Source organism: Eptesicus fuscus, chromosome 15 (assembly GCF_027574615.1).
Source record: "Eptesicus fuscus isolate TK198812 chromosome 15, DD_ASM_mEF_20220401, whole genome shotgun sequence".
Classification (NCBI taxonomy): domain Eukaryota; kingdom Metazoa; phylum Chordata; class Mammalia; order Chiroptera; family Vespertilionidae; genus Eptesicus; species Eptesicus fuscus.
In genome coordinates this window covers 54367944-54382819 of record NC_072487.1, presented here as the reverse complement: position 1 = coordinate 54382819, position 14876 = coordinate 54367944, and the positions used below count along the sequence as shown (strand labels likewise).

Sequence of the window (14876 nt, the reverse complement as noted above, 5' to 3'; positions counted from 1 at the left end):
AGGAATAATATTAGTTTACAGTTATGCTGTAAAACAAAGTTGATTACAGAACTCTGGATTACGTGAGCGACTACTAAACAAAATCTGAAAACTACACAAAGAACACCATGAGAGTGAACGGATTATTGAATATAAACATTATGGATGTAATCATAAGAGTTTTAATTACATGGGAGTGTTACAGTTAGCAAGACTCTATAATTAAGTGCCTGGTTGAAACAAAGAGGATTATTGCACTTGTCTAACTAAAGACCACATTTTTTCCCTGTAAAAAACGATCAGAGCAATAACCAGTCGATTACAACAATGACCAATGTGTACAATATGTTAAAATTCAAAAGCAGGGAAGATAGTGAATCCTAGCAACAAATGCCAGGGCGGCTGCTAGAACCAAAAGGAAATAACTATGCACTCAGTACACTTCCCCAGGCATCGGCCATCACAAATCTAACCACCATGGTCGCTATCACAACCAGCTGTTCAATAAGGGGTTTCTGTTTGAATTCTAGTCCCACCACTTGGATCTTGGGCAGAATTTTAATCTTCTTGAGGTTGTTTCTCCATCTGTATAAAGGAGATAGTACTATCTACTACACATAGTTGCGAGGAGGATAAAACGACAGACTTTAAGTGAAATACTTTACTAGGGCATGTGGGGACTTGGAATTCTTCTATCATGTGTATGAGTGGTAATTCCTGCCTTCTTCCTTGAGGTTTCATATTATAAAAGGAAGCACTTGCTTCCTGCTCTTATTTGTCTTTTATTTTGGCGCTCCATTACCTTGTTTTTATCCTGTGTATCCACCTCTCCTGGCGCCATAAACTTCAGCAGAAGTGCTAAACACTTGGGGCTCTTGTGTCGGGTGGTCAAGTGCAGAGGAGTCATCTCTTCTAGATCCTTCTGCATCCAATTCGCTCTACGTGTGAGTAAGAGTTTCATGAAACGATAATTTCCCTAAATAAAAAACGAGAGATGGTAAGAGGAAATTTAGTTTGGGGCCATATTTTTATTGATTTCAGAGAGGAAGGGAGAGGGAGAGAGAGATAGAAACATCAATGATGAGAGAGAATCATTGATCAGCTGCCTCCTGCACGCCCCACAATGGGGATGATACCTGCAACCCGGGCATGTGCCCAGACCAGGAATCAAATTGCGACCTCCTGGTTCATAGGTTGATGCTAAACCACTGAACCACGTCAGATGGGCAAATTTTTTTAAAATTTTAAAGTGTTTCAAGTATTTTAATTATTCTGTTGCAATAATAACATTCAGAATAATAAGAGGAAAAATACTTAAAATTCTACTACTCTTTCAATTGTTTTATTTTTTCATGTTTCCTTCCAGCCCCTTTCCATATGCATCTAGTTTACATAGTTCTGGCCAATATTTCATTGTATAAAAGCAACATATTTTATTTAACCATTCTAATATTATTTCCAATGTTTTCTTTATAGAAGAAATCAGGGTTTTTTTCTTAAAATTTTTCTTAAGAATAAATGATCAGGAACCAATTTACTGGGTCAACGGAGTTTGTACATTTTGTGTGCTTTGGTGTATTCTCCAAATTGCTATATAGTAGCAGCAATAAGTATATTATCTTTAGCACATTCTGACCAATATAGCACATATTATTTATATTCAAAATATGGTAACTTTGTAAAATAAGCAGAGATTTTAAACCCCAATTTATAGGTGAGATTCAAAGGGGTTAAGTGTGATGTTCACAGACATCTGGTTGATAAGGAGGAGGTGGCTGGTTTTCTGGAAGACAGATATTTACAGGTACAACTAAAGTAGAAGCACCTTGTTCAAACCTTGGGTCCCTGACTCATGTCACCTAAACACCAACTCAGAAGTCATTGCGGGGCATCCATCTGAGGCAATTCTCTCCACATCAGTTAAACCTACAATTTGATAGAATCAACTCATCTGGAAAAAGAAACAAGGGTAGAGCAACACACTGGAGGGGATCCTCGTCAATCATTATAGAATAGTACCTCCTTATCCTCAGTTTCATTTTCTGTGGTTTCCGTAACTGCAGTCCAAAATATTAAATGAAAAACCACAGAAATAAACAATTTGTAAGTTCTAAATTGTGTGTAGTTCTGAGTAATGTGATAAAATCTTGTGCCATCCAGCTCTGTCCTGCCTGGGATTAGAATCATCGCTTTATATAGTGAGTCAAGAATAACCCCTTTGTTTGGTGTATTCATGCCACATACCCTACCGCCCTTAGTAGCCATCTTGGTTATCAGAGAGAGAGAGAGAGACCACATTCACATATCTCTTATTACAGTACATTGCTATAATTGTTCTATTCTATGATTAGTTATTGCTATTCTCTTAATGTGCCTAATTTATATATTTAGATTTATCAGAGGTATGTATGTATAGGAAAAAACATAACATATAGGGTTCAGTGCTAACCTCAGTTTCAGGCATCCACCCGGGGTCTTGGAATGTATTCCCCACAAATAAGGGGGTACTGTTGAATAGTAGAGTATGTCTGTGTAATATGGTAACCTTGAAACAAACAAACCAAAAGAACCCTACAAAAAATAGTTCTTTTGAGGTTTTTCCGAAGATGCTTAGTACCACAAATATTTCAAAGTCAACGTGACCCAACTGTATTGCATGACCAGGGTCTCTGCCTACTTCATGCCTCTTTACCTCTCCCAATCAAAGTTAAAGCACAATGGGCAGGGTTATCTGTCCTTTTCACTTTCTGAGATCCTCTCCACCTTTAACCTTATCGGAAATCTGGCCGTTTAGGATTATAATACATTGATGTTCTACAATGAGGGGTTATCAGTATAAGTAAGGAAGACATTTGTTAATTAAGCACCCCCCCCACCCCCCGCAGGTGAAGACTGTGAGGCTCTAGGGTGAAGGAGACCAGTTAGAGCAACAATGAGGTGCAGAAGAATGAATGAGAGTTGCCTGCTTGTCCAAAGGGCAGAGACAGGATTCAACCCAGCTCAAGAATTGGGGCAGCATAAGCCAGTCGGAAAAAGACAAGTATCACATTATCTCACTCATATGTGGAATCTAATGAACAAAATAAACTGATGAACAAAATAAATCCAGAGACATAGAAGCATGGAACAGATTGACAAATCTCAGAAGGAAGGTGGGGATGGGTTGGGTGGAAAGAGATTAACCAAAGAATATATATGCATATGGGCATAATCCGTGGACACAGACAATAGTGTGGTGAAGGCCTGGGGCTTGGGAGGGGTGCAGTATGGAAGGGGTCAATGGGGAAGCAAACAAAAGGGAACATCTATAATATTTTCAACAATAAAAATAAATTATAAAAACGAATTGGGGCAGAGATAAGGAAGAACAAGGCTAGGAAAAGGGGTCCATAAGACTGTCTAGGGTGGGTGGGTGGGAAGAGATTAACTGAAGAACTTGTATGCATATATATGCATAACCCATATGTAGTGTTGTGAAGGCCTTGGGGTGGGTGAGAAGAAGCCAATGGAAGAGAAAAGGAGGACACACGTAATACTTTTAACAATAAAGACTAAAAACAACAATGACTGTCTCTATCAGATGGGCAGACTTGGAATACACCAGAGGTGGGGAACGTCCAGAGGTGGCAGTAACAGGCCCGAGAAATCCATTTGGTCTGGCCCTGCCGAGGCAACCGCAGGTGGAACTCGAAATTCAATATATCTAGGAGCTGTTTTCATAGCAACATACATTTATATTAAGTAACTATATTAAGAGAATGATGTTATAAATATCCAAATGGCCTCTGGCAAAAAAAAAAAAAAAAAGGTTCCCTACCCTTAGAACAGGCTGAAAAGCAAACGGGCTCAGCTCAGCTATTTCCTCTCAGAGAGGCTTGTCCTTGACCACCATAAGTAGACCAGCCTTATGTTGTTCTTCTTTATTGTCGCACCCTTTCATACCATTCATATACTTTTCTCAGTTTATAATGACCTGTATATGTGTTTGTTCCCTTCACTGGGATCTTCCTCACAAGCTGTCAGCGACAGAGGCTATGTTTTAATAACCTCTGTGCTTGGCAGTGTTCTTGGCACAAAATAGGTATTTAATAAACATCACTTGAAATTCTGAGTGAATAAGAGGAAGTGAGATATCTTCTAGAGGTTTTGTTTTTATTTAAAAATTCTTACAGTTGCTACATCAAATCACAACAGAATCTTAATTCTCAGATATCTGGTATTTTGTTACTCTTATTTTTTTAATGCTTCATGTATCTGAGCCTCATTCATAGCGGACATCATTTATCAGGACTTCTCATTTTGCCCAGTGTCAACTTTTGAAAAGAAAGGTGCTAAATTTTCCTCAAGAGGGCACCCTGCTCTAAATCTCTTGCCATCTTTTCTTTGAAAGAAGCAAAGGTGCCCAAGGAAAAACAAATCTATGTGGTATTTCACACCAAAAAATAAAAAGGTTGACCTTTTTGAGCATAGCATTTCAAATATTACAGAATAATTTATCATGACCTTTTAAAGATATTCAATCAGACAACCATTTTGATACTGAAATTTAGAGAAAAAGGGAAGGAAAAGGAAATTAGAATATGTTGATGGGGGTAACTACTGAGTTACAGACACAGTACTTTGCATATTTACATTTTACATTATTCTGGGAATTCTACCTACATGGCTCATCTCAGTAATAACTAATTTACTCATTCATTCAACAGTTATTGAGCCTTGTTCTGAAGCAGGCAACAGTAAAATGTTTGCACTTGACTTATTACAAAGATCTTTCTGTGCGTCTACTTCCTAATCTATAAAATAAGAATAATAATAGTACCTGAGATTATTTAAATGAAATGATAAAGATAATATCTGTAAAGTTCTAACAACAGTGCACAAAGCAATGCTCAGTAAATGTTTGCTACTTTTATTATGAACAGTTTTCCAGTGTGGAGCAGCTAACAAAACATAGATGGTCAAGTGAAACCAAGAGTAACCATGATAGAGGGCTGGTAGGTAGACCAGGAGATATGACTGTACATGGTATACATAATTCAGCTAGTGATTAAGGAGAAAACCAAGGTTAGGAGAAGTAAGAATAAAAATAGTTGGAATGTTATAAATAATGATATTTCTGATTTTTTGTTTTGTTTACATTGAGTAGGATGTCTATATTCTACCTACAGATAACGATGCTGTAGAAACAACAAGGGCATACCCAATAGGAATTTAGCTGGTGTCATGGGAGAGGTCAGCTATTTGTTCAGGCCAGCTTCTCCTATTTGATAGGACAGAGACACATCAGAAAGCTGGTACTAGAAACAATATAATCCAGTTGGATCAAGGTCAACTTCCTTGGTCTCATGAACAAGTATTTATTAAATGCCCAGTGTATGCAAATTCAATTCTAAAAATGAACACTGGGGAAGGACAAGTCTTAGAGCCAAAATCAGGAGAATATTTCTAGTGTCAGTGGGAAAGGGGAAGACATTAGTCTGAGACAGAAAGCTGATTTTATGATTCTGGGGACCCTGTAACAGGCTACTTTGCTTCCTATAAAACAAACTATATAAACATTTCCTCACTATTGCTTGAAATTGGGACTTCTTAGGTTTATTCTTATAACACAAATACTTTGGGGACAATTTGGAAGTTAATCATCTCTTAGGACCACCTGGGGCCTCCTAATCCTGAATGTAGACTACTTTAGGATCTCCTTTTGCCATTTTTGACTGGATAGAAAACAGTATAAGAATAAGGAGATAACAGATCAAAAGAATGTATATTCTTAAGAAACTGATGGTTCACATAGAAGTGAGAGAGCTGAAGTTACAGGAAAGCCCTGATTTAGTCACTAAATGGACATTAACTTAGATATGACCAGGTCTGTTATGTCACTGAAATGTGAAAATTTTTCCTCATGTCTCTGGCACATGGAATGTTTTGCTTTGTTTTTGTTAGGTAGTCATAATCCTCCTCTTATTTTCCCATAATTATTAACTCCAAGAACTTCTTTTGTTTATAATACAGATGATTATAACATTGGGTTTCCCCTAGATGCATAAGGAGCATAATATCTAAAAGTGTTAAAGAGGATGAAAAATTCTCTGACCTGGAGAACAGAACTGGAAATGAACCTGGGAAACCAACCCAGAATGCCACTTTCAAACTCGCACAGTATTTTGTCTGCCCAGTTCTCTAAGATGAACTCCTTTTTAAGGAAAAAATATAGTCATTAAATCTTAATAAAAATAACATAGACCTTCTGGTGAAGTACCTTGATATTTTACTTTAGATTTTCCATTTTTAAAAATTGATTTCAGAGAGGAAGGGAGAGGGAGAGAGAGAGATAGAAACAGCAAAGATGATCCATTGCCTTCCGCACACCCTACACTGGGGTTCCAGCCCACAACTCGGGCATGTGCCCTGACCAGGAATCAAACCCCGTGACCTCCTGGTTCACAGGTTGACCCTCAACCACTGAGCCATGCTGGCCAGGCTAGATTTTAAACAAACAAACAAACAAACAAACAAACAAACAGTAACAGATATGCTTAATGTTCCCTTTTTGCACTTTCCCAATTCCATTACCTTCTCTCCCTCTTTAGATACTATTCTCTTAAATTTGTGTGTATCATTCCAATGAATGTTTTAATACTTTTATTTCTTACAAATACATGTACCCATAAGGTACACAGTATTGTTTTACATGTTTCCAATCTTTATATAAATAGTGCTGTACAAATCACTAGGCACCTTTTACTCAAAGCAATATTTTTGAGATTTATACAAGTTGCTTTGGTTTATACATTTTTACTGGAGAAAGTATCCTGTCATATGAAAACAATATATTGCATTTATTTATTCTCTAGAGGAATGTTTAGCAGGTTTCTCATTTTTCACCATTATGACAATATTGTAATACATTTTCTTATACATATCTCCTGGTAAATGTACAAGAATTTACAAAACTTCTGGGTTAAAATTGCTCTCTAAAGTAGCTACTCTAATTCACATTTCCACAAGTAAAGTATGAGAATTTTTACTACTTCACATCCTTGCTACACTTGATTTTGTCAGACTTGCCAACTTTTGCCAAAAAATGGGCATAAAATTGTGCTTTACCATGGATTTAATTTTCATTTCCCTGTTTGAGTTGAAATTTTTTTATATATTTGTTGGCTATTTGTTTCTTCCTTCTGTGAATAGCCTTTTTGTGTTGTTTACTCATTTCCCATCTTAGCTATTTGTCTTTCTTACCGATCAGTAGGATTTATTTACATATTCTGGATACTAACTCTTGTTTGGCCTTGCAAATATCTTCTCTTTGTGTGGTTTGTCCTTTTGCCTTGTGTTCTTCCACTAAGATTGAATTCATGATCTGAATAATGATATTGTTAGCTTCTTTATCATTTGCTTTCTTCATATATTTTTGAGTTTTTGTTACAGGCTCATTTTAAAGAGAAGATTGTTTGCTGTTATACTTCATTTTCTTTCTCTTTGCTCACCCTTATAACTGCTAATACCCAGCTTCCAATCCATTATAAGAATCTATTCTTGCCCTGGCTGGTTTGGCTCAGGGGTTAAAGTGTCGGCCTGGGTTTGATTCCTGGTCAAGGACACGTACCTCGGTTGTAGGCTCGATCCCTAGCCTGGGTTGGGAGCATGCAGGATGTTTCTCTCTCCACCCCACCCCTTGGCCCCCTTCCCTCTACTCTCTCTAAAAAAATCAATGCAAGAGAGAGAGAGAGAGAGAGAGAGAGAGAGAGAGAGAGAGAGAGAGAGAAGAGAATCTGTTCTTATACGATCTTTTGCAATCCTATGTCTAGTGACATGAGGGATATCATAGTTATTGTCACTGAACTAGTGGTAGTTTCCTGGTCCTCACTCTTGATCTTTGTCCCGCTGCTGTCATTTCTCTAGATAAAACAGCTTCCTCTAAAGCAATAGCTGCTATTAAGGCAAAGAATACCCCCAGATTCTCAGTATTTTCTTGGCTTTAGTATGAATATGACTACTTTCACTCACTGAATGGAAAAAAAGGGAACATATTTCTGCACCAGCAGTATCTGAAATCATAGTCTACAAAACTACTGTCTGTCCCTGGCAAGTGCCTTAATCATTAACTTCTAGATAACTGGTAGATGATTGTCAAAATATTCTGGATCCCCATCTCTACATTTCTCCCCAAATGGCTACCATCGTTTCTATATCTGGCTCCTAGGAGCCTTTGCTATTTGCTTCTTCTTCAGTTGAAACAATTACTTTAACAGACTCCAATGCTCAAGACTTGGCCAACTCTACCTATAGCAACCCCTTTCCCCCCTGGAACACCACGTTCCCCGATTAGTATCTTTGCATTCTCTCTGCGTCCTCAGCACATATATTTACTCTCATTGTAGTTGGGGAGAAAATAATTGTTAACTATATATACAAATGTGCACTACATTTTTTGTTCACTTATAGGTTGTGTATAATTTTGCCCTGGAGCTATTATAACGATGCAAATAGCACATGACAGCACACATGAGTGTAAGGCAGGCATTCTGCCATATTTCATTCTGAATCCTAATCATATCAGGCAGTGGTCGGCAAACTCATTAGTCAACAGAGCCAAATATCAACAGCACAACGATTGAAATTTCTTTTGAGAGCCATATTTTTTAAACTTAAACTTCTTCTAACACCACTTCTTAAAAATAGACTCGCCCAGGCCATGGTATTTTGTGGAAGAGCCACACTCAAGGAGCCAAAGAGCCACATGTGGCTCGCGAGCCACAGTTTGCCGACCACGGATATTAGGCACCAAAAGATACATTTAAAACTGAAGCAGAAAAAAAAAAAAAAAAGAAAAAACTGAAGCAGAAACATGATGTTATTATTAATTTTAATGATCCTATATAATAAAAACCTAATATGCAAATCGACCAAACAACGGAACAACCGGTTGCTATGATGCACACTGACCACTATGGGGAAGATGCTCAATGCAGGAGCTTCCCCCTGGTGGTTAGTGCGCTCCCACAGGGGGAGCACTCCTCAGCCAGAAGCCAGGCTCACCGCTGGCGAGCACAGTGGCAGTGGTGGCAGTGCTAAGGACTCCTCAGGGGATGTCCGACTGCCAGCTTAGGCCCGCTCCCTGCCAGCAGTCAGACATCCCCTGAGGCATCCCAGACTGCGAGAGGGCACAGGCCGGGCTGAGGGACCCCCTGATTCCCAGTGCACAAACGTTGTGCACCAGGCCTCTAGTATCTATATAATTAGACTAGAGGCCTGGTGCATGAAATTTGTGCACAGGTGGGGTCCCTAGGCCTGGCTGGCAATCAGGGCCTATCGGGGCTGTCTTGCCCAGTCCCGATTGGGGCTGGGCCAGCTAGGGCCTGCTGGATGGGGCAAGGGACTGTGGGAGGTTTGCTGGCTGGCCATGAGAGATTGGCTGCGGGAGCACACTGACCACCAGGGGCCAGCTCCTGTGTTGAGCGTGTGCCCCATGGTGGTCAGTGTGCGTCATAGTGACTGGTCGACGGGTCGTTTGGTTGTAAGGGTTTCTTAGGCTTTTATATATATAGGTATTTATAAACTCTCAAGGCACTTACCATATTAATGTTTTAAAAGAATCACTATCAGTCCTAATTGGTTAGGCTCAGTGGATAGAGCGTTGGCCTGCAGACTGAAAGGTCCCAGGTTCAATTCCGGTCAAGGGCATGTACCTTGGTTGTGGGCACATCTCCAGTAGGAGGTGTGCAGGAGGCAGCTGATCGATGTTTCTCTCTCATTGATGTTTCTAACTCTCTATCCCTTACCCTTTCTCTCTGTAAAAAAAAGGAATAAAATATATATTTTTTAAAAAAGAATCACTATTAGTATATAGGCCACAAATGTCAGTAATCTCATTATATCAAACTTTTCTGTAATGGCTACAGACACAACTGAGTCTTGGAAATACCACAATAGCCTTGGGAGAGGCAATCTGCCATCAGGCCTGATTGTCTCTGCGTGTACTTACAGGGTATCCCAAGAATGCAAAGTTTTGATTCCTCTTTACCTGGGCCATTATTCTTAGAGCTGGGTTTGCAGTGAGCAATCTAAGATCTGACAGTCATTCAGGCAATGAGGATGAGATGCTGACAGAGACATAGTTTTCTAGAAGAGTAAGGACATGGGCCCTGCAGGTCAGGTTCAGGGATGAGAAGCCTCCTGAGATCATGCCTAAGTGGTGGGCAAGGTTGGGGAGGTAAGGCAACCCACTGTCCTATCAGTTAATGCTGAATGGTGAGGAGCAGAATTAAAACCAGCAGCTTGAATAGTGGAATGGGTCTCTGTGCAGGCAGAGGAAGGGATGTTAGCATGACAATGGGCAGCAAGCTGAAAGGCCATGTGATTGTGGCTGCTGAGCCAAGAATCTCCAAAGTGGAAATCAATAGTGAGAGCAATGAGGACCTTGCTCTCTGATATAAAATGTTGAGTGGACAAAAATATTAGATATTCACTTGAGTGAGCAGCTGCTCAAAAGTGAAAGTGAATGCAAAGCCTAGCACAGAGCCAATTGCACTATGTACCTCATCCCTGCTGTACCCTGACCTGTCTGGCATTGAGGACAAAGTGTGGGGTGTACAGGTGGCCACTGCAAGCAAAGCTGCTGGCTTAATGTGAGGAAGTTCTGCTGAAATCCTAGGCCAGGTTGAATGATCATTTGGCTAAGTTACTAGTAAAAGCTGGTTCATTGGGAGGCAGTCAAACCTCAACTGGGAAGTAGTCCAGCTCTGTTAGAATGCCTGTGGTCAAGGCCAGTCAGCCCAGTGGCCTGAAATTAAAGCCATCTTCCTTACCTTAAACACTGCTCCTAAGGACAGGACCTGTTTTTACTAACTCATGGGCTGTTGCCAATGCTCTAGCCATCTAGTCTGTCACTTGAAAGGCTAAAGATGGTAGATTAAAGACACCCCTCTTTGGCTGGGGGGAAACTGTGTAAACATTGCAGCTGCAAATTGAACAGTCTGGGTCACTCATTTAGATGCCCATAGTAAGCGTCTATTTTCTGATAAGAGTGACTAGAATCAGGTTGTTAAATATGCCTGCATTGCCCAGGTTGTTGGCCACTTGCCACCTGGATCCATCACTGCACTGAACATGGCAATGCATACATCGTCATAGACTGGGCACAAAGTAAAAGTATGTGTTTGTAATATAAATTAATACTTATATATATTTAATCTTAAAATGTAATTTTATTATAAAAACATTTTACACAATAATTTTATATTTATTTATTTTAAAAAATTTTGTTAATCCTCACTTGAGGTTATTTTTCCATTGATCTTATAGAGAGAGTGAAAGAGAAAGGGAAAGACAGAGAGACACATCGATGTGAGAGAAGCAAATAGATTGGTTGCCCCCTGCACATGCCCTGACCAGGGCTGGGGCCAGTGAGGAGCCTTCAACCAAGGTACATGCCATTGACTGAAAGTGAACCCGGGATGCTTTGATCCGCAGGCTGACACTCTATTCACTGAGCCAAACTGGCTAGGGCTATATTATATTTATTTATTAAATTTATAAATTTTAATATAGAACACAATTTCATTCTATATTATGTAATATAAAATATAAATTTTAATTAAAATATAAATTTATATTTTAGATTAAAACATAATTATTTAAATATATCCTATATAATAAAAGGCTAGTATGCAAATCGACCAAATGGCAGAACTACCAGTCGCTATGATGCTCACTGACCACCAGGTGGCAGACACTCAATGCAGGAGCTGCCCCCTGTGGTCAGCCAGAAGCCAGGCTCACGGCTGGCGAGCACAGATGTGGTTGTGGGAGCCTCTCCTGCCTTGGCAGCAGTGTTAAGGATGTCTGACTGATGGCTTAGGCCCGCTCCCTGCGGACCTAAGCCATCAGTTGGACATCCCCCAAGGGCTCCTGGACTGCGAGAGGGCACAGGCTGGGCTGAGGGGACCTACCCCCCCCCGAGTGCATGAATTTTGTGCACCGGGCTTCTAGTATTTAGATAACAAAGCACATACCAGACTTGTATATTCTCCTAAGTTGGCCTACTTGTCATGCGATGAAGGAGGCCACATCACACAGGGCACTGCCCTGTTTTTTTCTGGAAGGGACTTCTGATCACTCCCTCTTGGGGCCACCTCATGCCTTATCATTGTAGACATTTTTGAGGTCATCAAGTTGCTGTTGCTGTCTGATTACCCACACAACCAAGGTCCTTGAAACATAGCTGTTTCATGTTTTGGGGGTTTCATACCATCTTACTGTCATAGACTGACTATGCTGTGCCTTGTCACAAAGACCATCCAACAATGGGCTGATAGTTAAGTAATTTGATAGACATTCTATGCTCCCTACCATGCTCAAGCATCTGAAATTGTCAAGACCTGGAATGGCCTTCTTGAAAATAAACTCAAAAAGACATTTCACTCTATCTCAGGTACCTTTTCCTGGTTCACACACCTAGGTGAGGTAGCTTAGTTACAGAATGTGGCCACTCCCAGAATGAGTTCACCTCCCCTTGGCAGCCTCTTGGGAAATAATCAGACAAAAGGATGGGGGATTATATACACCTATTTAGAAAATTTGGGATTCTGCCCTGCCCATTCCTGGTTATGATGTCTCTTTATTTCCCCTAAGAGCAATCTCAGCTGGCCTGGTTGGCACCCCTCTGTGCAGCAGCCCAGCCAAAAGGGGCTTAGAGATCAAACTTAATTCTGGTTCAGCCACTTGGATTTGTTTTCTCAACTGACATGGTCCTAGATCATTAACATCCATAATGACCCGTGATTGAGAACACTGCTCAAGTCCTCCCACAGTGCCCATGTGGGCTAAGGTGGAGGGTATCATGGGTCTCTGTAATTTGTCCCACACGCACCTACCCTTCTAAATATATGTTATTGATTTTTTTTACAGAGAGGAAGAGAGAGGGATAGAGAGTTAGAAACATCGATGAGAGAGAAACATCGATCAGCTGCCTCTTGCACAACCCCTACTGGGGATGTGCCCGCAACCAAGGTACATGCCCTTGACCGGAATCGAACCTGGGACCCTTGAGTCCGCAGGCCGACGCTCTATCCACTGAGCCAAACCGGTTTCGGCTCACCTACCCTTCTAGATGAAAGCAATAACTTCAGCACCTGAGAAGGGTACCCCTCAGACGAGTGATTTTCAACCTTTTTCACCTCATGGCACTCACAATTACTAAAATTTTGTGGCACACCAAAAAGTATATTTCTTGCTGATCTGACAAAAAATAGGTATAATTTTGATTCATTCACACCAGATGGCTATTGTTGTATTGACTGTTGTCATTTTTTTAATTTGACAATCTAAGGAAAACAAAGGTGAGTGCCCCTGACTAAATAGTCAGGTATTGCATGTTTTACAAATTCTTGCGGCACACCAGGGTGCCGGGACACAGTGGTTGAAAATCACTGTCTTAGACCATGGGAGTTAGATAAGAATTAATGCTCTCTTTGTCCTCTGGAGCCATCTTCATCCTGGGATAAAAAATATATCCTATATAATAAAAGCCTAATATGCCAAGTGTCTGGTAAATTGGTTGGCCATTCAACCAATCAAAGCGTAATATGCTAATGATATGCTAAGGGGACCTCAGGCCACGCCCTCCACCTGGCAGGGCTTGACAGGGGACCTCAAGGTGTGCTTCCTGTCCTGGTGCTGGGCTAGGGGATCTCAGGCTGCTCCCCTTGCCCCAGCGCCAGGCCGGGGGACCTCAGGCCTCGCCCCCCACCAGGTGGGGCTTGATGGGATTTCAGGCCGCACCCCCCACCCGGCGGGGCTTGACAGGGGACCTGAGGCTGCACCCTCCTGCCTGGCTGGGTTTGACAGGAGACCGACCTCACACTGTGCCCCACACCCAGTGGGGCTTGATGAGGGACCTCAAGGTGCACCCCCAGGGCTGGGTTGGGGGAACTCAGGCCGCGCCCCTGCCCAGCGGGGCTTGACGGGAGACCTGAGGCTGTGCCCCTCTGCCGATGCTCGGCCGGGGGACCTAAGGCTGCGCCCCCCTGCCTGGCAGGGCTTGACAGGGGACCTCAGGCCGTGTCCCCCACCTGGCAGGGCTTGACGGAGGACCTCAGGGCATGCCCTCTGCCCTGGTCTGGGCTGGGGGACCTCAGGCCACGCCCCCCATCCTGGTGCCAGGCCAGGGGACCTGAGGCTACACCCCCTGCCCGGCAGGGCTTGACAAGGGTGTGACTGGCTGGGTCTGGACCTAGCCCAATGTGGGGGGGCCCGCTGGGTCTGGGTCTCATGCGATTTTGAGGTACATGTGGGTGGGCGGGGTGAGCCCCAGGCTCTGACAGGAGGAAGGTTTTCATATACATTTTACTAATTTTCTTTCATCTCTGACATTTCTATTATAGATAAAGGGCAAATAGCAATATTAAATTATTTCCTCTAATTAATCCCCTTTTAATGTGCATGAATTTTGTGCACCAGGTCACTAGTATTATTATAATATAAAATGTAGTATAAGTGGAAGAAAAAATATGACTAGAGGGGCTAGAAAATGGAGAGTCTAAAACAGCTTGTTAAAGAGTCTAAAATTTATTCTCTGGGTAATGGGGAGCCAGAGAAGAGTTTAAGAAGGAAATTACACGAAAGGATTTGTGTTTTCAGAAAATATCTAGAGGCTATGCAAAACGCTGGTTTAAGTGGAATGAATCTTTAGGCTGGGAGATAGGGAGTTACTATAGCAATCCAGAATAGAAATACTGAGAGCTAAGTTAAAATAAAGAGACAGATTAGTAAAATATATAAGAGGACTCCTGAATGAGTAGAAGATGGAAAATGGTGCCAGCAACTGTAAAGATGGAAGGAAAAAGGGGTGAGGGATGAAGACTTATGAGTCCTGTTTTCTTTCACGTGTGGAG

At 41.4% G+C, this 14876-nt stretch overlaps 1 protein-coding gene across 1 annotated transcript in view; it reads right to left on the bottom strand.

Moving 5' to 3' along the window:
- INVS (inversin) overlaps positions 1-14876 on the bottom strand; it is a 126885-nt gene that overhangs the window by 60542 nt on the left and 51467 nt on the right. The window contains 1 exon segment of the mRNA XM_054727480.1: positions 782-955. Coding sequence (XP_054583455.1) covers positions 782-955 — 174 coding nt within the window.